Consider the following 25,063-nt stretch of genomic DNA (forward strand, 5'->3'; position numbering starts at 1 on the left):
ATTTCCAGTTTAGTATTTCCATTTTAGAGTCTAGGGTTCACCATAAACTTCCAAATATTAGCTCTGATGCCTTCCCAGGATCATATTTTGCTCAGTTGCAAGCTTCACACCACTCCCATGCTGGCATCTCTGCCTGCCCCCATGGCCCTCTCTCTTACTATCTTTTTCCAATGTCATCTTCCTCTGGCTTCAGTCACAGTCAAGGAATTTCTCAGGGTCCTTGGATTCATGGCTTCCACCATTCCCATGCTCTTTCTGGCTAGGCTGAACAAGGGAAAGCTTCAGTGGTACTTCAAGTCATTGTGGCTCCAACATTGCCACCCTCTGGTCTTCCTGGTACCTTTCCTTCCCTGTCTCAAGATTGAGCTTCATTGATTGATTCATCAGCTTTCTCTCAACCTGGGACTTCCTTTCCATCCGTCCCAACTCAAGAGCTCTTTATAGACACCTCAGACAGGAGATGGGGGCCTCCTTTGGCTTTCTCAAGGTTCACGGTCTCTGACCTCCTCTTCAGAGGTCTGATCACATCATTATAAAATAGATGAGGACTCCATCTCTTCAGGCTTTTTATTACTTCTTTCATCTCGGGCTCCTCAAAATTTTCACAGACAACACCATAGTGATGTGGTATGTCAAACCAGCAAGTGGTACAAGGTCCTATCTTTTTTGCAAACTGGCTGTTCAGGTTTGGGATCTGGCTGTCCACTTTCAAGTGACTCTTAGGCAGTTTACATTCCCTCAGAGTACAGTCTAGTGCCTGGACTCTTGAGCTTGTCCAGCAAACAAGCTTGCAAATGGATGCTTCACAGAGATGTGTTCCTGGACATTGTCCATCAGTGGGGTATTCTTCTGGTAAATCTTTTTCCAGCACTCTGATAGCTTCCCCTATTCTGTTTCAGAGTCCTAAGTCCTGTGGCTTGGAAAGTTAATGCCCTCTCTTTACCTTGGAAGGGGATGTTCCTGTACATCTTCCCTCCGCTTTCTCTGTTACCATGAGTCTTGCACAAGATCAGGCAGGACTCTCCCAGAATCTTGCTAGTGACTCCCTTTTTGCCCAGGTAGCAGTGGTTCCCCCTTCTTTCTAACTTGAGCAAGGGCAATCACTACAAGTTACTCACTGGGTAGATCTTCTCACACAAGACAAGGTGTCTCTTATTCATCATCACTTATCCACTCTTCAACTGATGCTGTGGGTGATAAATTGTTGATCCCTTTCAGGCACCTCTTTTGTGAGGACATGCTTCAGATTTTGCAGGAGGCCAGGAAGCCCACTACCAGGAAATCATACATGTCCAAATGGAAAAAAAATCTGTTAGGGGATCCTGATGGCAAGTGAGGGACCACTGTGTTGATGTTCTACTGGTTCTCTTACTTGTGTGATCTGCTCCATGCTGGGTTAGCATATTCTTCAGTTATGGCTCACCTGTTATCAGTTTTTGCTTGTCTGCCCTTGACTCCTCTTCTGACCTCTAGAGTTGAAGTTAGGCAATGTCTTAAAGGTGTCCTTCATATCAGGCCACCCAGGAAGCCTATTCTTCCTTCCAGGAACTTTAGATCTGAAGTAGGAGATTCATTTGTCTGCAGCCTGTGGGTTATGGATCCGATATCGGATCCGAACCGGCATGGTTATCCAGCTATGGATCCGAGCTCTTAGCTCCTCCCCTCACCCATAATGCCCTGCTTTCCCTACATGACCTCAGATCTAGTTTGCCGCGCTGGTAACCAGTTGGATCGTCTGAGCTCTTCAGCTAAGTGCTTATAAAACTCTTATAAAGCTTTAAGTTGCTTTTTTGTAGTTAAATTTGTGTGATTCTGTTAGGTTTCCTTTAGTCTTTTGATAAGTTTTGGGTTTAAATTCTACATCAAAAATTTTATTTTAATTCCCTCCCCTCGCTGGTTCGGAGTTTTGTTGAGTGTGTTGTTTGGGGCCTTGTGTGTGTGCTAGTTTAGCACTAATTGTTTGTCTTTTTCTTTGGTAAAAAAAAAAAAAAGACTTTAGTTATGTCAGAAGCCCCTAAGGCAATTTTTTCGAAGTGCTCCGAGTGTGGCCATAAGCTTTCCCCTGCTGATGGCCACACTCGGTGCGTTCGATGCCTTGGGGATGAACACCTCACCTGGATGTTCCATTTGTGCAGGGTTCAACCCCAGGGCATTGAAGGAGCGGAGGTCGAAGCTGGTCCTGGCGGGACTTCTGCCCCCGGACTCGGCTTCGGCCTCCGCTCCTGTGGTGGGTACTGTTGCTACAGTCCCCTCCTCGCCTGCTCCCCCTCCTCCACCTGGGACTCAACCTCCCGCTGCTGGGTTGGAGGACAGGGAGGCGAGAAAAAAGGACCGGAGAGAGAAGCACCACAAGCGGCGGGCCGAGACCTCCGTTTCGGCCCCGCCAGCTAAGCGGGCTTCTCCTCCGGCCTCCTTGGCTGCTGGCTCTACCCCACCTCAGCTCCTGTCTCCGGTCTGCTTTTCACCGGGGCCTGAGGAGGAGGAGACCCGACCTCCGTCGAGGCTATCGAGGAGGCACTCGAGGCCTACCTCGGTAGCCTTTCGAGGTCTACATATAGCCTTTCCGACGCCGATCTGGACCGGATGATGAGAAGGTTCATCCAGGCCCAGATGCAGATGGGAGTGCTCCTGCCTCCCCCCCTTTCAAGCCCATAGCTCCTTCTCCGACCCGCTACCCGGGTTCGGAGCGTTCGGAGCCGGGCAGCTTCGGAGCCGGGGGTGGGTCGGCACCGATAGTACTAGGTACTTCGGATCCGACCCTGCCCTCGAGTGTTTCGGATCCGACCTCTCGGAGCCTGGCTCCGAGCTTCGGATCCGGGGGACTTAGTGTGCCTTCGACGCCGTCTGTGTCAGAGCACACTGGTCCCTCGGATCCGAGTGTCTCGGGGCCAGCTCCGATCCACTCTTCGGATCCGAGGGGGAGCCGACTTTCGGATCCTTTGGTCGAGGCTGGCTCCCCTTCGGCTTTTGATGTAGTGGAGAGGGCTCTGTTGAGGGCTTCCGGACCCCCGGCACTTGCTTCGGCTCCTTCCCGCGCTCCATCTGCACTGGGTCAAGCTTCCACCATCCGGCCACTGGGACAGCCCGCTTCAATGCCCCAAGCTGTTCCATTGGAACAAGACACTGCTTGCAGCCCCCCCCCCCCCGAGGAAGCATCTCACAAACATACGTGTAAAAGGAGGCACATAGACTCCCCCGAGTCTTTAACAGAAGACACGGATTTGAAGGAAGGGCAAGGCTCCCCAAGATCACCCCCCGAGGATGTCTCCTTTGGAGACATCATGGAAATGCTTCGCATAAGGGGTGGGTGGTCTGCCCCCAAGTCTTCCTCGGACGAGTCCGTGTTCTTGGAGGCATTCGAAGCGGGCCCGTCTACCTCTTGGGTGTCCCCTCCTGCCGACCCCTTGGTGGACCTTATTACCACCAGGGCGTGGAAGGAACCGGACACCGTGGAGCCAATCCCCAAAAGGCCAGACAGAATCCTTAGCCCCCCTGCAGACCGTGCCCACTGGAGTAAGGGGCCTTCGGTAGATGCCATGTTGACGGCAGCAGCCACCAAGAGGGAACTCACCCAGGAGAGTCCCTCAGTCCATCCTCCGAGCAAGGAGTCTCGGATGATGGACCGCTTGGGGAAGCGAATGTTTAGTTCAGCGACCTTCTCGATGAGGGCGCTCAACTATCTGGCACATGTTATCAGGATGCAGCGCGATCTTATTAAAGAATACGCTGCATCCCCCCCAGAGTCCATGTCGGAGGAGGACAAACTTTTGCACTCCACCCGTATGGCCACTCTTCGATCCGTGACGAATACCTCTATGCGGTTGCTGTCCCATGCTACTGAGGGAGCTGCTAGAGCTGCAGGAGTAGGCCTAGTCACTAGACGCCAGGCCTGGCTCCACCATTGCGATTTCACGGAGCCCTTCAAGGCATCCTTCGCGAATGCCCCCATTGATGGTTCTGCCCTTTTTGGCAAAACGGTTCGCGACACCTTGACCCAGAGCGAAAAGGACGGGAAGACGCTGTCTGCCGTCTGAATCCGCTTCTCTGTGCCCCAGAGGTCCTATTCTAGGAACCAAAAGGGCCAGAAGAAGATGTGGTTCCAGAAGTCGCAGCAATCCCAACCCGCTCCGGACAACCAGTCCTTCCGTGGCAGAGGAGGACAGGGAGGACGCCGCCCCAGGGGCAGAGGGGCTCCCAGGAATTTCGGGTCCAGAGAACCTTTCTCTGAACGGCCCGCGCAGCAGCCCTGAGGGGTTGCCCGACTGCTCCACTCTGGAGGCAGACGGGGGACGTTTTTCGGAGCACCTAGCGGCATGGGAGTCCATAACATCAGACCGCTGGGTCCTCCGCATTATATCCAGAGGATACAAGATCCCCTTTCATCACATTCCAAAATTAAAATCCCTCCCCGACGTTCCACCCGGTCAGTGGGAGGCCGCTTCAGCAGAAATTGGCCATCTGCTAGGGAAAAGAGCCATCCAGCCCGTCCCCCCAGACCAGATCGGATCAGGGTTCTACTTCAGGTTCTTTTTAGTGCCAAAAAAGACGGGGGACCAAAGACCAATTTTAGGCCTGTCCCTGTTAAACCTGGCAGTTCCCAAGGAGAAGTTCCGGATGGTCACTTTGCAATCCATCCTCCCCCTTCTGGGAGAGAATCACTAGATGTGCTCTATAGACCTCAAGGATGCGTACTACCACATACTAATGGACAGGCGTTCCAGGAGGTTTCTTCGCTTCCGGCTGGGAGCCAGTCACTACCAGTTCAGGGTCCTTCCCTTTGGTCTCACCACAGCCCCCAGGGTGTTCACCAAAGTATTAGCAGTGGTTGCGGCCCACCTGAGGCTTCAGGGGGTACAGGTCTTTCCGTACCTGGACGACTGGCTTCTTACCGCCCCAACAAGGCATCTACTATCCTTGGCGCGAGACTCCTTTCTTCATCTAGCTCCCCGCATGGGCATCACGATAAACGTAGCAAAATCCAACCTGGCCCCTACTCAGTTGACAGATTTTATAGGTGCCAGGTTAGACACGAGGGATTTAAGAGCCTTTCTCACAGCCGACAGAGTTCGGAATCTGCGACTCCAGGTGCGGGCCATCCTCCACTCCAGCTCAGTTCCGGCGGAATTGGTCCTGAGGGCTCTAGGGTCCATGGCGGCAGCGATATCTCTTCTTCCACTCACCAGGTTCAACATGCGGGTCCTTCAGTGGACACTTCAAGTTCAGTGGTCTTGCCTTGCTCTACCTCTGCATCATCCCATTGCAATCAGCAAGGCTTGCAAGCGGTCCCTCTTGTGGTGGCTCCATTCACAGGATCTCCACGGAGGCCGCCCCTTTTGTGCTTCTCCCCCTCTCGCCACGGTGACCACGGACGCCTCCCGCCTCGGGTGGGGGGGGCATTTTGCAGGCCGGACGGTCCAAGGCATGTGGAACGACTCAGAGACCTCCCTGCATATCAGTGCTCTAGAGATGAGAGCAGTGCTATTGGCGTTGCGAGCACTTCAGGCCTCTCTTCTCCTGAGAACAATTGCGATTCAGTCAGACATGTCGGTGGTCTGGTACATCAACAAACAGGGGGGAACCAGGTCTTATCCTTTATGTCGAGAAGCCATGAGAGTGTGGGAATGGGCGATCTCCACCAACCGCTTCCTCATCGCAATGCATATTCTGGGTCGGTCCAACATCCTTGCGGACAAGCTCAGTCGCACCATTCTCTCCCCGTATGAGTGGTCTCTCAGTGCTCAAGTAGCGAAACGTATCTTCGCACGGTGGGGAACTCCTTGTTGCAATCTCTTTGCGTCTCCCTTAAACACCAAGTGCGACAGTTTTTTCGCTCTAATCCCTCCTCCAGGGGATTCCCCGAGAGACGCTCTGGTGCATGCTTGGCCTCCCGGTCTTCTTTACGCTTACCCCCCTTTGCCTCTGATGCTCCAGGTTCTTCAGAAAGCCTCTCGGTTGGGGTGCAGAATGATCCTTATTGCCCCATTCTGGCCTCGACAGATCTGGTTCCCTTACCTAAGGTCTCACTCGGTGAATCCACCTTGGATTCTAGATCCCATTCCGGATCTGATATCACACCCATCGAACCTACCAACTCCGAATCTGGACAACCTGAAGCTAACTGCTTGGCTGCTCCAGTTCCACTCCTAATTAGGACTCCCGGTATCTCGTCCCCCGTTAAGGCCATCCTGGTAGCGGCTCATAAACCATCTACCGGAAAAGTTTACCGCAGTAAATGGAAACGATTCTCCATTTGGGCGGAGCAGCAGGGACTAGATCCCTTCACGGTTCCCCTTCCTCTGGTGCTAGACTTCCTAACCACTCTTTTTAATGATGGTGCCAGTAGTTCCACGGTCAAAGTGCAGCTTGCGGCCATTTCTCACTATCATGTTGGTCATGACTCTGGACCGCTTATGTCCGCCAAATTATGTAAAATCTTCCTAAAAGGCACCTTTCTCCTTAGACCCCCTATCAAGCAGACGGTTCCACCATGGGATCTTTCTTTGGTTCTTCAGGCCTTGACCGCTCCCCCCTTCGAGCCTGCGGCCACAGTAGATCTTAAATTCTTGTCCCTCAAGACTGCTTTTTTAGTAGCCATTACTTCGGCCAAAAGAGTTTCGGAACTTCAAGCCTTATCCATGAAGCCTCCTTACTTGGTCTTCCATCCGGACCGCGTATACCTCAGGACCAATCCCTCCTTTCTTCCTAAGGTAGCTTCAGAAGCAAACATTAATCAGTCCATTAACCTCCCTGTTTTCTTTCCTAAATATCAGAACAAGGGTGAATACAAGCTGCATTCCTTGGATGTTCACAGGCAGCTTCGTTTTTATCTTAACAGGACAGCTGGTCATAGGCAATCCGACCAGTTGTTCATTTCCTTTGCCAAATTCAATCTGGGTAAGCCAATTTCCAAAGTCTCCTTGTCACGATGGATTTCGCAGTGTATTCTTTTAGCTTACCAAGCTTCTGGGAGGCCCGCACCGGAGGGAGTCCATGCCCATTCGACCCGGTCAGTTTCTACCTCAGCAGCCTTTAAAGTTAGGATTCCTCTGGATGACATTTGTTCAGCAGCCACTTGGGCTTCATCTCATACCTTTATTTCTCATTACAGGCTGGATATCACATCTAGAGGTAGAGCATCCTTTGGCTCCGCGGTGCTCCGGAATATCCTTCCATGACGGCCGCCCAAGATTCAGGTAGCTGGGGACTCTGTCCCACAGGTTGCAGACAAATGAATCTCCTACTTCAGATTTAGAAGTTATGTACTTACCATAACGTTCCATCTGAGTAGGTGGATTCATTTGTCTGCAACCATCCCGCCCTCCTATCCCCCTGGCCTTGTCAGTTTCCTGCATATTATGTGTTACCCTTTTCCTAGGGTATTTTGATTCAGGGCAAACTCGATCTGAGGTCATGTAGGGAAAGCAGGGCATTATGGGTGAGGGGAGGAGCTAAGAGCTCGGATCCATAGCTGGATAACCATGCCGGTTCGGATCCGATATCGGATCCATAACCCACAGGTTGCAGACAAATGAATCCACCTACTCAGATGGAACGTTATGGTAAGTACATAACTTCTAATTTTCTACTTCAAAAACTGACTTGGGCTCATTCTGAGCCTGTTGCTTCAGCTTATTTACAGTATTGTACTTGGTTTTCACTTCAGCCAGGTATCTGAACTTCAGGCTGTCAAGGCTGTTCCTTCTTTCTCAGTGTTTCACCGAAAGAGTATCTCTTCATACCAACCCTTCTTTTATGTCCATGGTGGTCAGTGAGTTGTCCCTTAATCAGTGTATTCAGCTGCCTCTTTATTTCCTTCTCCACAGTCTGCTGGTGAAAATGTTCTTCCTACCTTGGATTTGTATAGAGCACTCTGATATTATTTGGGTAAAACTAAAGTTATTAGCAAATCTGAGCAGCTTTTTGTTTCCTTTCATCCCCCAGTTCTTTGGGTTTGACTGCTTCTGAGTAAACTGTCTCTTCCTGGATTTCTAAGGCTCGCTCTTTGTTATTCTTTTCATGGTGAATGTCTTTCCTCATCAGTAAAGCTTCATTTCACCAGGGCTATTGCCCCTGTGGTGTTTTTAAGGGGCTGGATACCAATTCCATTCTTGAGGCTGCTACTTCGAATTCTGTTCACTAAGGATTACAAGTTTGATGTTATTTCCAGGGCCAGAACTGACTTTGCCAGGGCTATTCTTCATGGGTTTCTGGAGGACTGTTCCATGCCATCCTCCTCTCAGGCTTCCTCTTGAGCTTTTGTATTCTCCATTAGGATATGAATAGTGCAAAGGTGATACTGAAGGACATAGTACAGTTGTGTAAAATCTTACCTTGACAAGTAGATGTCCTTCTCCTCACTGTTGCAGTATTCGCTCCCTCCCTTCTGTTCCCTCTGCTTTAGCCTGTTCTTACCCTCCTGGCCAAGGGGCTCTTCTCCTTTGTCTCTTTCTGGATGCACATGTTCTTCCTTGTCCGTAGGGATATTCATTTCCTCCTGAGACTTTTCCAGTTTCGAGTGTGTACATCCATACATCACCTTTATGTCCTACATCTTGCACCAGATGCATTCATGTGACGTACAATGCCTATAAGTGCTAAAGACTTTGGTATACTGACCAGATGTTGCGTTATCCTTGCCAGGACAATCCCTTAGGTTAGCAATACTGCAACAGTGAAGAGAAGGGCATCTACTGTTATGGTAAGATTTTACACAGCTGTATTATCCACATCAAATGCGTGTCTGAGATAGGTGAGAGTCATCTGAGAAAATCAACAAAAGTAAGTTTACTTGACAGTACCACAGCTGGGAAATTTATTACAAAAATAAAGAAAAAACAAAGCAAAATTACAATGAATAAATCCTTACAAAATGCTCACCACTGTTTTGTAAGGATTTATTCATTGTAATTTTGCTTTGTTTTTTCTTTATTTTTGTAATATATTTCCCAGCTGTGGTACTGTCAGTGCTCTTATTTTTGTTGCTTTTCATTTTTCACTGACAGTTTTGTGCTTAGAGAGGATATTTACTTTTATTTCATCTGAGAAAATCACCACACTAAGAGAAGATGGGTCTTCGCACTAAGAGAAGATGGGTCTCCGCATAGAAGAATCTCTTCCACCTATCAGAAAAAGCATTTCATGAGACATTTTTTATCACGCTTTAGGACCTTCACTGGGAGGTCTTGTGGGATCAACCCCTACTGCACCACCTGATTGGAACTTCTTTGGCCAGCTGTTTGATAGACTTCCATACTGCTAGGGATATTACAGACTTAAACAGACTTCACAGCCACTAAGGGGGTGATATGAATGATTTTTATCTTTCCAAAATGTTGCTAGCATGAGTGAGATCTGAGGAAAATATGAGAATCCATACAGCATTCCTCCTCACCAGAAATGACAGAGGACACTGTTTGCCAACTCCTGTTTGTCTTGTTGAACTAAGCAGAACAGAGGAACAGACACATTCTCATCTGAGGCAAAATGCTTGATTCACAGGGTGCTTCAGCTTCCAGATGATCACTCCTAATCCAGCTTCCCTGACCTTCATGTTCAGCACATGACTGAATCTCTCACTGAGGAGCCTGGAGTGCTACTTACAATGGATATAAAAAGTTTACACCCCCCCCCCCCCGTTAAAATGCCAGGTTTTTGTGATATATAAAAAAAATGAAACCACAATAAATCATTTCAAAAATTTTCCACCTTTAATGTGACCTATAACATGTACAATTCAATTGAAAAACAAGTAGATATGTTAGGGAAAATATATAAAAAATAAAAAACATATAATAAGCTGGTTGCATAAGTATGCACACCCTTAAACGAATACTTTATTGAAGCACCTTTTGATTTAGTTGCAACATTCAGTCTTCTTGGGTAGGAGTCTATCAGCATGGCACATCTTAACTTGGCAATATTTGCCTACTCTTCCTTGCACAAGTCTCCAAATCTGTCAGATTGCAAGGACATCTCTTGTGCACAGCCCTCTTCAGGTCACCCCACAGATTTTCTATTAGATGTAGGTCTGGGCTCTGGCTGGGGCCATTCCAAAACTTTAATTTTCTTCTGGTAAAGCCATTCTTTTGTTGATTTGGATGTATGCTTGGTGTCATTGTTGTATTGAAAGGTGAAATTTCTCTTCATCTTCAGCTTTCTAGCAGACGCCTGAAGGTTTTGGGCCAAAAGTGATTGGTATTTGGAACTGTTCATAGTTCCCTCCACCTTGACTAAAGCCTCAGTTACAGCTGAAGAAAAGCAACCCCAAAGCATGATACTGCCACCACCACGCTTCAAGTTGGGGATGATGTTCTTTTGGTGATGCAAACTGTTGTTTTTGTGCCAAGCGTACCTTTTGGAATTGTGGTCAAAAAGGTCAACCTTGGTCTCATCAGACCATAACACATTTTCCCACATGCTTTTGGAAGACTTGATTTATTGTTTTGCAAATTTTAGCCGGGCCTGGATGTTTTTCTGTGTAAGAAAAGGCTTCTGTCTTTCAACCCTACCCCATAGGTCAGACGTATGGAGAATACGGGAGATTGTTGTCACATGTAGTACACAACCAGTACTTGCCTGAAATTCCTGCAGTGTTACTTTAGTTTTCTTGGCAACCTCCCTGACCAGTTTTCGTCTTGACTTTTCATCAATTTTGGAGGGCCGTCCAGTTCTTTGCAACATCACTGTTGTCCCATATTTTCTCCACTTTTTGATGGCTGTCTTCACTGTACTCCATGATGTATCTAATGCTGTGGAAATTTTTTGTACCCTTCTTCTGACTGATACCTTTCAACAATGAGATCCCTTTGATGCTTTCTAAGCTCTCTGTGACCCATAGCTTTTGCTGTAGCAGGCAACTGAGTAAATGTCAGGAAAATCCTACTAGGACAGCTGAACTTTATTTGGGGTTAATCAGAGTCTCTTTAATTGATGGCAGGTGTGTACCCAAGAAGACTGAATGTTGTAATTAAATCAAAAGGTGCTTCAACAAAGTATTAGTGTAAAGGTGTGTGCACTTGTGCAACCAGCCTATTGTACGTTTTTATATTTTTTATATTTTTCCCTAACAGATTTGTTTTTAAATTGAATTGTACAGGTTATAGGTCACATTAAAGGTGGGAAAAGTTTTGAAATGATTTATTGTGGTCTCATTTTTCTATATCACAAAAACCTGGCATTTTAACAGGGGTGTGTAAACTTTTTATATCCACTGTACCTTCACCAAGATGTGAAAGATTGCATGGAAGATGCCTGTTAGTTGCCTGCTGATAAACCAGTATCACCTCTCTAAACAGGGCACAGGACTAAGTAGTGGGGAGCCTCCACTTCCAAATCTGGGAGTAATAAACCCCCCCCCTATGGTCTCAATGACTTCTTTTTAAAACTTCCAAGCACTTATTAACTGACTGCCCCTTTGGGGAAAAGATTGCTGTTCATGCAAAGAACTGGGAACTCATTACCCAGGACAAATGGGTTTTAAATATAGTGTCCCAGGGATACAGATTTCACTTCCACATGTTACCAACACCAAGCGGGTGGCCATATCTACCCCCAAATCAGTGGGCAGAGGCCCAAAAGCAAGTACCTTCTCTCTTAAGTATGGGGGCTATTCAGTTGGTACCAGAAGAGGAAAAGGGACAAGGTTTCTACTCGAGACTTTTCCTGGTACCCAGAAAAGACAACTCATGGCATCCTATCCTGGACCTGTCTACTCTAAACACCTTTTTGGTGATCCCAAAATTCAAGTTGCTGACTCTTCACCTGTTGCTTCCTATGCTAGGCAAAGATGCCTGGTTAGCAACACTAGATTTAAAAGAAGCATACCTGCACATACCAATCAGGAGTCTTGCAGAAGATACCTATGCTTCAAAGCAGACTACATGCACTATCAGTTCTCTGCACTGCCCTTTGGCTTATCCATTGTGCCCAGGGTATTCACAAAGTGCCTAGGTCTACATTCAAAAGGCAAATAAATTTTCAGATATACCCATACCTGGATGATTGTCTAATTCAGACAGAAAGCCAGGACATCATTTGAATCATCTGGCCTTTGTACAAATGGTGCTAACTTGTCTGGGGTACACCATAAAAGAAAAGACATCACACCTGGTACCCTGTCAACAAATTATATTCCTAGGAGCAAGCTTGAATACAACTTCCCAGATGGCTTTCCTCACACCAGAGAAACAAATTCATTTGACAACCTACTTCAAACAAGTGGCCACAAAAACCCTCCTATCTGCAAGGCAAATACTGCAAGCCTTGGGGTTCATGGCCTCCTGTATTCTTCTAATTCCATATGCAAGACTTCATATGAGGAAACTACTATGGTATCTAAAAAGCCTATGGTGCCAACATTCTCAGGATCTAGAAGCAATGATTCCTGTCATACCTTGCCTACGCCTAGAGTTCCTTTGGTGGGCAGAGGCCTGCCACCAAAACAAGGGACTACCTTTCACACCACCCCCTGCCGCCCAAACCCTAACAACAGATTCATCAGACTATGCATGGGGGGGGCTCACCTGGCAGAGAAGTACATTCAGGGCAAATGGAACCCAAGTCAAATGCACCTGCATATCAATCAAAAAGAAATGTTAGCTGTACAGAATGCTCTGACAGCCTTCAAGGGCCACATTCCTCCAGGACAACTAATGGTAAAGACGGACAACACCACTATTATGTGGTATATAAACAAGCAAGGGGGTACACACAAGGACTCCCCACAAACAAGCTTGCAAAGTGAATGCTCTGTCTTTCAGTTTATGCCTTTCCTCCTCTGCTCTCCAAAGTACTACTAAAGATCAAACAGGACAAACTAAGGACGATTTTGATTGCACCAGACTGGCCAACCAACACTGGTATACCCCCTCTTGCACAGTGTGTCACGGTTGGCCCAGTGGCACCTGCCTCAGACTCCTTCCCTGTTGTCTCAGCAGGAGAACCAGATTCTGCATCCTCAGCTTCAAACACTGAAACTAGCAGCCTAGCTAATTACCTAATCTCTCCTTTACCATCCCGCAGTAAACCAGTGATGAATATCATTTTAGAGGCAAGGAGGCCTAGTAGTAGAAAATCTTATGCTGAAAAATGGAAAAGATTCTGTGGCTGGAACCAGTCTCAAGGGATGAGCACATCAGTGCCCAGTTTACCTCAGATTTTACAATACTTAACTGAGATGCTTCACAAGGGCCTGTCTTTTTCATCCATCAAAATTAATGCCTCAGCCATTTTAGCTCATTATAACACAGAACCTCCCCTCTTCTCTCACCCACTGCTCAAGCAGTTCCTCAGAGGGGCCAAAAATTTGACCACCCAGGAGAGCTCCAACTCCAGCTTGGGACCTTAACTTTGTCTTGCAGAAACTCACTCTTCCTCCTTTCGAACCAGCTGCTACTGCAAATTTAAAATTTCTTTCTTGGAAAACAGTTTTCCTTTTAGCAATCACTTCAGCAAGAAGGGTATCTGAATTGCAGGCCCTTATGACAGTGGAGCCTTTCATCATCTTTCATGCGGACAGGGTGTCCCTCAGAACCAAGTCCTACTTCATGCCCAAGGTAGTATCCATTATGGCTCTTAATCAGTCCATTTATTTGCCAACCTTCTTTCCTAATCCACAGAACAAAGGGGAACGGATACTGCACTCCTAGATGTGCACAGACAACTTAGATTATACTTGGACAGGGCTAAACCTCAAAGGAAATCTTAACAACTGTTGGTGGCATTTGCTGCAGGGACAGAGGGGAAGGCTGTTTCAAAGCAAACCATTTCTAAATGGATAGGCCATTGCATTCATTTCTGTTATAAGCACCATGGAAAACCTATCCCACAGGGGATCAGACCCCACTCAACCAGGGCTGCATCTACCTCTACAGCCTTTCTCAGAGGCATCCCTACCAGGAACATCCTAGAAGCTGCTACCTGGAATTCTGTACATACTTTCACCAAGAATTATCATTTGCCAATTTTTCTGTAAATCCAGAGCTGGTTTTGCCACTGCAGTCTTGCAGGGCCTTATATCTGGTCCTAATGCTATCCAAATTCCCCCTCCCATCTTTAGCTTTGGGAATCTACCCAAATGTGATGACTGCAACAGTGAAACATGAAGAACATAGTACAGTTGTGTACACTTAATAAATGTAGATGTTCGAGTGTATTCACTGTTGCAGTCCTGGTTACCCTCCCTTTAGCCCCCTGACTTCTTTTGGCTATACCTCTACTTTCCTTTACTACGCTTAAAAGCTTTTAGGTGTATTTGCTTTTTTGCTGGAGGTATATCCTTGTGTATTTATATATTTAATTGCTTTCTATTAAGGGGGCACCTGACATCTGGGGCAAGAAAAACTGATGTAATGGTGTCGGCTGAATGTTTTATACCCCTGACGACCTGACGTCACAGAAGAAGAGAGAGCAACCGACGCAGGACCCAAGACTTTGTTAATCAGGCCGAATGAGGGCTACTGCAAGCAAATAACCCAAATGTGATGGCTGCAACAGTGAATACACTCGAACGTATACATTTATGGTAAGTGTACACAACTGTACTTTTCCATACCTCAGGAACATACTTTTGTCTAGATTTAAGCTGAACATTTTTAAGAGGTGCTCACAGAGGGTATATTTGGCACTATTGCTTTAACCAGGGTCTATATCATATGAGCAAATCGCACAAATTGCGTGCGCTCATAATATCGAATGTTCTGGACTTCGAACTTCCTATAGTGGGGGGCTGCACCCCCACACACACCCCGCTAAATATATATTCCAACTCCAAGATCGCACTACAGTGAGGGGAAAGGGCAAATATTCCATTCTTCACTGTACCGCAATCTCAGAAAAAGCACTTTGAGGTCCGGTACGTTCGATATTATGAGCATTTGTAATTTGTGCGATTCGCTCATATGATGTAGACCCGATTAACCAACTGAGTACATTGTTGGGGCCCATAGAGGTAGTGCGTTTAGCATTAGAGAGTGCATTTAGGGCATTTTCCGTAATAATTTGTTTGGGGGGGGGTGAGAATTTGTGCAACTTCATTGACCGTTTCTGGTGGGATGTATGCACTGAATTTATCAGCTAGTACATTAACAATATCTTTAAGTCTGCAGTAATACAATTATGAATTAATTCATATCATTGCTAAGTGTTACCACATAACTGTGTGATGTGGTTAAGGAGGGCTATATGACTAACCTTTGCTGTTGCTGCTAATTTTAAATCATATTCCACTTTCACCTTATGGTAACTTTCTGATTTTTGTTGATTTTTTTATAAGAATCTTTAATGTGGGCCAGTTTTGAATTATTATAGGACTTAATTAGCCTTTTTGCAAAACTTATTGATGCTGGGGCATTTCATTAAAATGTGTTTTTTTTATTACATTTCCCTGAGCATATTTGTTTCTAATTGGTTTATGCTGTTAATACTGCAAACAAAAGGTGATATTGTTTTCACAGAAAGGGTGCTGAATGATTTGTACAACCTTTCTGAAAAGGTGTCAGAAACAGTAAGACTTCAGTAATACTTGTAACTGAAACAGGTGTAATGCAGTTCTTGTAAGGGATGAGAAATTAAGCTGTTACTTTTAAATCTACATTATTTGTTGTATGTAGAGAAATGGGCAAACGGGTGTCTTTGTCTTTATTCTTTTTTTTCACCGCGAGATTGAAAAAGTAAAATGACTGAAAAAGATTGATTTGATCACACTACTAGATGTTAATTGTAATAAAATAAATTGTCTGAGACCTCAGATTTGTAGGGTTATACAAAGTGGGGGGTTCAGTACAGTGTAGCTACCAATACTGGCAAGTATTGTGTGTTGTTGGGCGTGCACTGTATTCTTAAAGAATGAGTGACAGGGAGAGCTCCTCGATACAGCATATGTAAAAGAACCAAATTAGGTGTTGAAAGCAGGGTGCCTGTTGAGATTCTGAGGACCATAGTAGCAGTCCTTGGAAGAGTGGAACTGAACTACTGGTGCAGGTCTGGAGGAATATGTGCAGAGTCCAAGCTTGTGATATCTCTTGAGTATTCCTCTTTTTCTGAGATGTAAAAGGAGCAGTGGTGTGGAAGGAGGCAGGGTGTAAAGTCTCCTTGTAAAAATACTTAGAGGTGTATCATTGAATTTTGGAATTTATTTTTTTGTTTGAATTATAGGATTCGTGTTTTATTTTTATTACTTATTTATTTTATTTTTGTTCTGTTGGGACCTTTAGTATCTTTTAAAATTCTTCTGATGGAGAAAAGTAGACATTGTAGCTTACCAGCTTGTACAGGTTTGCTAGTATGTGATGACTATCACTTTCAAAGTGTATAATATTGTTCATGGTAGGCAGTGATTTCCCTTCAGCCACCTGCCTGAGGGACTTGTTATCTTTGAATGTTTTTATTGTAGACCCTCACTCCATTTGTACCATTTCTGTAAGGGATGTGTATGAGAGCTCTAGAGTATGTTACTTCGTACAACATTGCATTTCCCTCTATGGTTTGTGGCAGCATATCCAGCTGTATTTCTTCTCTCGTATCATGTAAGGCTTGTAGTTTCCATTACGTAACCTACTCTGTCTTGTAACATTGTGTCCAGTAATTTGTTAAAGGATTTTAAGGATCATTTTGATGTGAGAGTTTGACCTGTGCATGTATCATATACAGAAAAGTACACATTCAGCCAGAAAAAAATGAATAATTTGAAAAGCATGCATATCCCAAGGTTGTGACCATAAAGTTGTTCTTTATGCTCTGACCAGTAATATTTTTAACGATTTTACCAATTCAGTATCGCATTCCTCATTATTAATATATTTTAACCATTTGTAATTCTGTAGGCTCTGAACGAATCTCTCAAGCTGTTCAAGACTCAGTCACCTCAAACCTCCACAATGCTCTTCTCAGTGGACAGAGAGGCTGGGAAAATCACCTGTTTATGCCAGGTTCCTCAGGTAAGGCTCAGATTAAAGCATCTGCTTAGTTGCATTTATATGCAGTCATTTCAGCAAGTACAATCAGCAAGAAAAAGAAAGTTGGTAATAAGTTATACTTTGTATGATTTGTTAATAGAGTTCCATTCTGTAATATCATTGTAATCCAAGATTTTCACTATTAAAGGGTTAGTTTTTTGACGTCATTTGTACCTTGAGATGGAATCACTTGTGAATTACAACACTCTATTCTCTTGAGTGGGCAGGGATACAACAGCTTTTTATGAAATGTGGTTAGCCTGTATGTTAGCAGATAGCTGACATAAGCCTGCTTTCAAGACAGGGTTCCTTTTTAAGAAGGTGATATTAGCTTAGGTAGCAGACATTCTTATCAACAGATGCCTGCCACTGTTAGAGCATTAGCTTATTGTTTAGAAGGACTGCTACTGTTTGTTCAGAAAGGCTGTTGCTTTTGTTATGGTATCTGCTGTTAGTAATGTGAATGACCACCATTTCAAGAAAATGCAGTTCGATCTTTTGTCCACTGTTGCCACATCCAAGAGTTTTTCATAACAGGAGATGTAGCAGCTTCCATTCACACAGGCAGTTTTTAGTGTGTGCCCTAACCACCGTGTTTTCTGTCTGCAGATACCCTACCCAGTCATCCCCCTGCATGATACTTGTAATGCCTAAGGGTTTTAAGAGTTTAGCACAGATTTATACATGGGATCTTCCCTGAGGCCTGCAGCATTTCAGGGCAAATAAGACAAAAAAACTTTTATTAGTCTTTGTTAGCTAGTTTTCTGGTACTGGAGACACTAGTTGAACTCTGGTTGCTTAAGAGAACAACAACTTGGGTTTTTCAGTAACAGCAAGAACAATTTGAAAATGTCAGATAATTTCACCACAGTCAAAACTTTATGAATAGCTTTAGTAGTTATTTTTAACCTTTACATTTCTAGACAATGTCTAGAAATAAAAGGCAAAACAGGAGGAGAAATACTGTTGAGCCATAAAAATGTAACCTGCAAAGGGACACACAGTGGGCACCATTCTTCTCTATCAAAGAATTAAGTAGTAATTATTTTTTCTGGGCCTTATAAATCAAATAGTCTGTATAAAAAAAAATTGATTCTTAAGCCACCATTAAGTCATAGAAAGTTAATTTGTCATATGATCTCCTAACGAACTACCAAAAGAGGCAGGAATTTTTATCCCTGTATTCACTGTTTTATAGACGTTTGAAGAGCGGTCTCTGTCTCGCTTACCATGCCATTAGAGACCTAGTTATCCTGGATATTTTGTTTTTCTAAAAGTCCACTATCCCCGCCAATATTAGAGCCAGGGACTCAAGTCTTCACTAACAGATAAATAAAACATTATAAATGGACAGCTTAGTTATCCATTGCCTCCCAGACTTCTGGAACAAACTTTCCCTGCATGTTAAGCTTTGTGACTCACCGTCTTTAAGCATCAGTTAGATAGCTGGATGAGTTTTCTCAGATTTAGTCTGGTATTGACGGGTGTGACCCTCCTGGAGAAAGGAGGTACCACCTGAGGGAGAGTACTGGCAAGAATTGAATGGAAAATCTGTAAAACCCAGGCTCTGTATCATCTGTCAAATTCTGCAGGGTAGTCTTCAAGGTAAACGGATAATTGAGTGGGCAGACTCAGTAGCCAGCCTTCTCAGGACCTAATTCATACCTCCCAACTTCTTTGTGCAAGAAATCTGGACAAAGCTGGGAGGACAAAGGCCCCAAAATAGGGACAGATTTTAAATATTGTTCTTATAAACTTAGAAAGTTGCTAGAATAACAGAATTTGTGTTAGAGTGCATTTTTTTCTGGGGGATATGAAGTTTGAAACTGAAATGTATATAATTTTAGTAACTTGAACTTTCTGGGATTTGCCAGAAAACCACAAATGTTATGAGGAGCAGACCTGAGGTGAAAATCTGGACAGTTGAGACGTATGATCTACTTAATGACCTTTTGAAGTGGGAGGAAACAGACCTTTGAGTCCCTTTCAGCCTCCTGAACCTTCTCTTTTTTTCTTAGTGTAGACATCTCACCACCTCCCATAGTAAAAGAATCCTCCTTACAAACCGAAGAATCCAGTTAAGTGACACACAGTGTAACCCCACCCTACCCCCACCCCATGTTGAGCAGGTCACCCAAGTAATTACCTCTTCTGGTCTAGAAGTTATAGTCCTAACTGTAGTTTAGTTGTGCTTTGGGAAGAGGGTCTTTGAGTTTTCCTCAGTTAGGATAGACATCACAAAAGACCACTGGATTATGAATGTGGTCACAGTCTGCTATGTCTTATACAGATTTTAGGTTCTTCCCCAGAAAGGACCCCCACTTAGAGCTCAAGATACCTTTGCAGAGCTCAGAGCTCTATGGACTGACTCATACTTTCTGTTCCATAGAGGGTGTCCATCTTTCAGAATGAAGTCAAGGGTCCTTATCTGCTTCTTGGTTCCATGGGGATGAAATACTTCTGTCCTGCTGTAGGTTTCAGAGATGTAGGTGTAGGTGGTACTGTAATGTGTCATGTCCATGCTGATGCAGCCTATCTGGAAGGTGTGACTGGATATTATAGAGGTCTTTTGGCACACCATTGTCTGGGGGTTCTTTGTTTTCTCAGGGTGGGCATCACTTTCTCTGCAAAGTGCTGCCATTTATACTCCATTGGTTTGGAGTTGGACTCTGTCCAACATTGGCCATTCCTATGTGTGGTAGGGAGCAGGAAGTAATGTATTTGGTAACTTGAGTAAGAATGTAGTGGAAGGTTCAAGCTTGGACCTTCCTGTGCCATCTGATCATGATGGGTCACCATGATCTTCAGAGTGCCTCTGCACAGCTTATGATAAGGGTATTGCAGTGGAGTGTTGAGGTGTGAGTGGTTGCACACAACCATACATTTACTGTATTCCTGGTGTTAGACCCTCCTCCCCCCACTACACACACACACACACACACACACACACACACACACACACACACACACACACACACACACACACACACACACACACACACACACACACACACACACACACACAGTCCTGTAGTCAAAGATGTAACAGGACCTATGACAGAGGCTTCTCTAACAGGGTAAAGAGGTCAGCTCTAATCCTACATGTAACTGCAAACAGTCTTACTAGTCTCAAAGATCTTGAAGCAAAAGCTGCATCTGAGGCCACTCTTAATTTGGACAGTCTGTTCATTGTGTGGTATCTAAACAGGCCAGTGGGGCAAATGGTCAGTACTTCCCGAATGTCTGGCAGTGGGCCCTAAGCAGAGAAGGATCTTAACAGCATTTCGTATCGTAGGTGAAGTCAACCTGCTAATATACTCGCTGGAGTATATTTCTATTCTTTTCCTGGAGGGGTGTATTCAGGAGTTGCGTCTGGTATAGCTCCTTCAGAAGTGGGGCATGTGAGAGATCACCATAGCCAACATTTGAGGGAATATGGCTCTTCCCGTTTCATCTCAATACAATTGGGTAAAAGACGTTAGGAATTTCATTCTTCGGCAAGAGAAATTCAGTAAATTGTCTCATCATTCTTTCAGATTCCATTCATTATAAAATGCAGATAAAAAAGACCAAAACTAATGCTCTTTGTCCTCTTGTGGTCAGAATGATGTGGTTTCGGGTCTGTTGGCTTTGTTGGAAGCTGTCTTTGTCTGTTGTATGCAAGAAAGTTTCCTTATCACTTGTCAAAATCCATGTCAGGGCCTGGCTGTTGCTTTAAACTCTTTGATCTTGCTGGATCTTTTTTGCCGGGATTCTAGTAGTGACACTGCCGAGAAGCATGCTGGCTGAAAAACGTGTTTTGCCAAGTGGAAAATGTTCCACATTTGAACAGAACCATGTTTTACTCTCCCAGCTAATCTGCTACATGTCATTCTGGCTTGTCTTGGTCACTGTATCATTTGGGTATTGGTTATTCCACATTCATGTTATGCATGTCAGCTGTTTCTGCCAGCATGCTTTTTGGGGACTCCGGCCCAACAGGAGTGCTTAATTTCTGCCGTGTTTTGAAAAATCCTTCTCCATAGGACTTGAACTTTGTGATTGACAGGTTTGCCTATCCTGTATTCAAGCTGGCTAGTTTGGCAGTGTTGCATTTCATATTTTGGAAAATGCTCTTTCTGTTGATCTGCTTGCTGAATCGCAAAGATTCAGACTGGAAAACAGGAAATCCAGTGGAGAAAACCAAACACCCAACTCCTCGGCAGTTAAATCACAAATTTTATTTCACATAAGCAGAAAGTAGGGATTGAGCGCTTTCGTCTCCACCCTGGAAACCTCTTCAGAATCAATTAAAACAAACACTACAAATTTATACACGTCAGTATAATAAATTGATCATTATTCAATTAAACAAAATAAAAAAATAAAAAACTTTGCAAACAATTAAGGTTAAAAGACCTAAGGCACCACCCACATGAATAGTAGAACTCTTCAAATATACCAGATTTTAAAGCTAAAATGCAAATTCAAAAGTGCAAATATGTTGTCAGGAATGAAAAAGAATGAAAGAACTACTTATAACTATTGAATTATTTTTATGTCTTTACTTAAAGCTATAGTATATGAAAAAAATATATATATGTATAGGTAAAAAAATTGCTAAAAAGTTGTTAGAAAATATATATGTGTAATTAATTACTTATAAATAACATACAATAAATATACTGGTGTAAACATATAATATTTTAAAATTTTTCTACTATGAATATCACTCAGTTACATAAAAGAATATGAATGTTCCATATATAACAACTATATTTTATATATATCCATGGTGTATATCCATTACACCAGCACTAAAAGTATTAGCATTAGACCCTAAGAAACACTCACAGCATACAAACAAACATTAATTATTTTTAAATTATTTTTAAATTATTTTTAAATAATACCATATAATTATTTTTTAATAATTTGTAAATAATTTTAAATACTTTTCATATATTAACACTAATCTGTGCAATATTTGTATTGTTATTTATGGTTTTCATATATAAAATATAGTTATATATGGAACATTCATATTCTTTTATGTAACTGAGTGATATTCATAGTGGAAAGATTTTAAAATATTATATGTTTACACCAGTATATTTATTGTATGTTATTTATAAGTAATTAATTACACATATATATTTTCTAACAACTTTTTAGCAATTTTTTAACAATTTTTTTTACCTATACATATATATATTTTTTCATATACTATAGCTTTAAGTAAAGACATAAAAATAATTCAATAGTTATAAGTAGTTCTTTCATTCTTTTTCATTCCTGACAACATATTTGCACTTTTGAATTTGCATTTTAGCTTTAAAATCTGGTATATTTGAAGAGTTCTACTATTCATGTGGGTGGTGCCTTAGGTCTTTTAACCTTAATTGTTTGCAAAGTTTTTTATTTTTTTATTTTGTTTAATTGAATAATGATCAATTTATTATATTGACGTGTATAAATTTGTAGTGTTTGTTTGTTTTAATTGATTCTGAAGAGGTCTCCAGGGTGGAGACGAAAGCGCTCAATCCCTACTTTCTGCTTATGTTAAATAAAATTTGTGATTTAACTGCCGAGGAGTCGGGTGTTTGGTTTTCTCCATTGGATTTCCTGTTTTCCATTGCTGGGTTGTTTGATTGGAGTTTCTTCAAATACTTTCTTGGTTTAAAGATTCAGACTGTCAGATGTAGGGAGCCTTATCTGGTCTTCGCAGCCAAATGATTTCCCTTGCAATCAGCCTACTTTTCCCCCGTAAAGTGGGTCCAGGAATGTCCACCTGTAAACTAGTCCATTCATCTCCTGTTTCTTTGTGGGTAGGAAAGCAGTGATGAAAACCATTTTTACCCTTGGTTTTCATTATCTACTCATGTTTTATCTGAAGTCAGTCGCATGAGTTTAGGAAGTCTGAACTGCTTCCCTCCTTTGCTTTGGGGAGGTAAGGGTTGGAAATTGCCAAGCAAACCTTATTTAAGTGTATTGACGGTTGCATTATCTATTGCCATTATAGGCAAAACTCTGACAGAAGAAAGATGCATCGAAGGGTCTTTCCTGTTGAGGCACAGGTTCTTTTAGTGCTTGTCTCACATATGTCTCCTTTGCAGATGTTTGAGCATTTGCCATTCAGCTTCAGTTTGCACATTCTCCAGGCATAATTCTCTCCTTTAACTCTAGTAGCTGGGACCTTTTGGAACTTTTTTTTTTCACGGCTCTGCCTTCTAAACCTCTGTGCTTTTAGCTGTTATCTGGCTCTTCCCTCCTTGGTGATTACTGCTTGGGATCATTCCGGTCATAGACCCCCAAAGAGGGCTTCCCATTTAGATATAACAGATAAATTCTTACCTGTTAATTTACAAGGGGACCTTAATTTCTGACTCCCACTATGTGGCTATCATCTTCTTCCATCTACAGATGGAATTCTCTTTGTCAGTTAGTTTAACGTGTTATACAACTTCTAAGAGATGTGCATGCCTAGTGGTCGGGGATGAGCTTGTTAGGCTAAGGGGTTAGGTATATTCTTTGAGTGTAGTACATGATGTCCTTCCATATCACTGCTGTAGTATTCTTTACAGTAGGAATCCCCTGCCAAGGACAGCCCAACATCCAGCCAGTATACCAAAGCCTTTTGGTTGTTGAATACACTGTACATCACATGTATGCTCCCCACGCACAGTATAAGGCATAAAGGCGATGTCTGAAAGTAGCATCCTCAGCTTCTTTGCTACTAGTCTAAATGCCATCTTCGATCATTGGTCTGAGCACCCATTCGTCTGCTGATTCTACCACTTTTAGATAAGTGCCCCATTGGTATTTTTGATTTTATTTATCTTGTAGTCTGGTTGTTGGGTTTCATGTCATCCAGAAAGGGGAAATGCCAGTGTGGGAGACAGATTCCCCATAAAGATCGTCACGAGCAGTGTTTGTTCTGTTAGGCACTTCTCTTGACAATACATCTTGCAAGAGTTGTCAGTCTTTTGTCCCTAAGACATTGAGGTGTTGGCTTTCTTCCCTAGTGATTTATCTTGAGAAGCAATGACTTAAATTGTTGGCTAAGAATACCATGGAAGGTTCTTTCTGGCCAGAGGGCCAGCCGTCTATGAAGAAAAGGGCCAATAAAGTTAAATCCAATTTTTCGGCTGTACCACCTCAACCAGACATCTCACTTGAGGCTGATGAAAGCCCAGAGTAGTGTCCAGTTTCTTTCTCTGATTCCTTTGCCAAAACCACTTCAGAGGATGGCATGGACCCAACGTTACATGTCCATCGAGGTTTTGCAAACATCCACTTTGGATGTACAAGAGGAACTGCGGCTGGTTATTACTGAAGGGCCTTGGGGTGTTCCTCAAATTTTTGTTTGGGACGAAGTTCCAACTACCATTATTGAGTCCCATCAGGGGTCAGAGCCTCAAAAATTTTTCAAGGCTGATGTCTCGCACAAAAAAAAGCAGAAAACTAAACATATTTCACCTGCCCCATGGATCCTCAGAGTGACTTGCAGAACTTCACTCAAGGCTTGTTCAGTGCCCTTATGGCTCTCAAGCCTCTACAGGGTGTTTCTGTTCCTGCTTCCCCTAATCTTCTAACTCTCTTAAGTGGCCTAAAAACAGGATTCTTCTGAGGATGATGTTGCTGATTCTGATGAAGAGTCCCTGACTTATTCCTCCCAGATTCCTTCACCACTGGACTATGGTTCTGAGAAAGAAGAGTCTTATCAGTTCTGACTCTCATTTTGAGGAGATTGTATTTGGTGAATCTGCTTCTAGAATTAGAGCATTTTTCAAATGGGACTGTGCTCAAGTGTCTGATGTTCAGAAGAGGTAGTATGAGCTTTTGCAAATGGAGCCCCCTAGGCCCTCTGCTGTTCCTCGAATTCTAGCTGCCTTGCTGATGCTTTTTTACTGCTTTTCAGGCTCCTGGTTCTCAGCCTTCTGCTCCCAAAAAACTACTAGGTTTTATAAAGTGCCTACGGACTGCACATTTCTGTATAAATATACCTCTGCTGACCACTCTGTGGTGTCAGTGGCTTCTGTGATAGGCTTTCCAAATTGTTGCCTTCCACTAAATTCCTGACATCTGATAAGGATAGCAGAACCATAATGTGTATACTTCTGCTACTCCAG

At 43.6% G+C, this 25,063-nt stretch overlaps 1 protein-coding gene across 1 annotated transcript in view; it reads left to right on the top strand.

The window, feature by feature from the left end:
* LOC122808571 (alanine--tRNA ligase, cytoplasmic-like) overlaps positions 1-25,063 on the top strand; it is an 859,981-nt gene that overhangs the window by 829,812 nt on the left and 5,106 nt on the right. Inside the window, exon 17 of the mRNA XM_044079527.1 lies at positions 16,821-16,934. Within this exon, the coding sequence (XP_043935462.1) occupies positions 16,821-16,934 (114 nt within the window). The remainder of the gene's footprint in view (positions 1-16,820; positions 16,935-25,063) is intronic.

The sequence above is a fragment of the Protopterus annectens genome, chromosome 8.part0, assembly GCF_019279795.1.
Source record: "Protopterus annectens isolate FY-2018-M chromosome 8.part0, PAN1.0, whole genome shotgun sequence".
NCBI classification, from domain to species: domain Eukaryota; kingdom Metazoa; phylum Chordata; order Ceratodontiformes; family Protopteridae; genus Protopterus; species Protopterus annectens.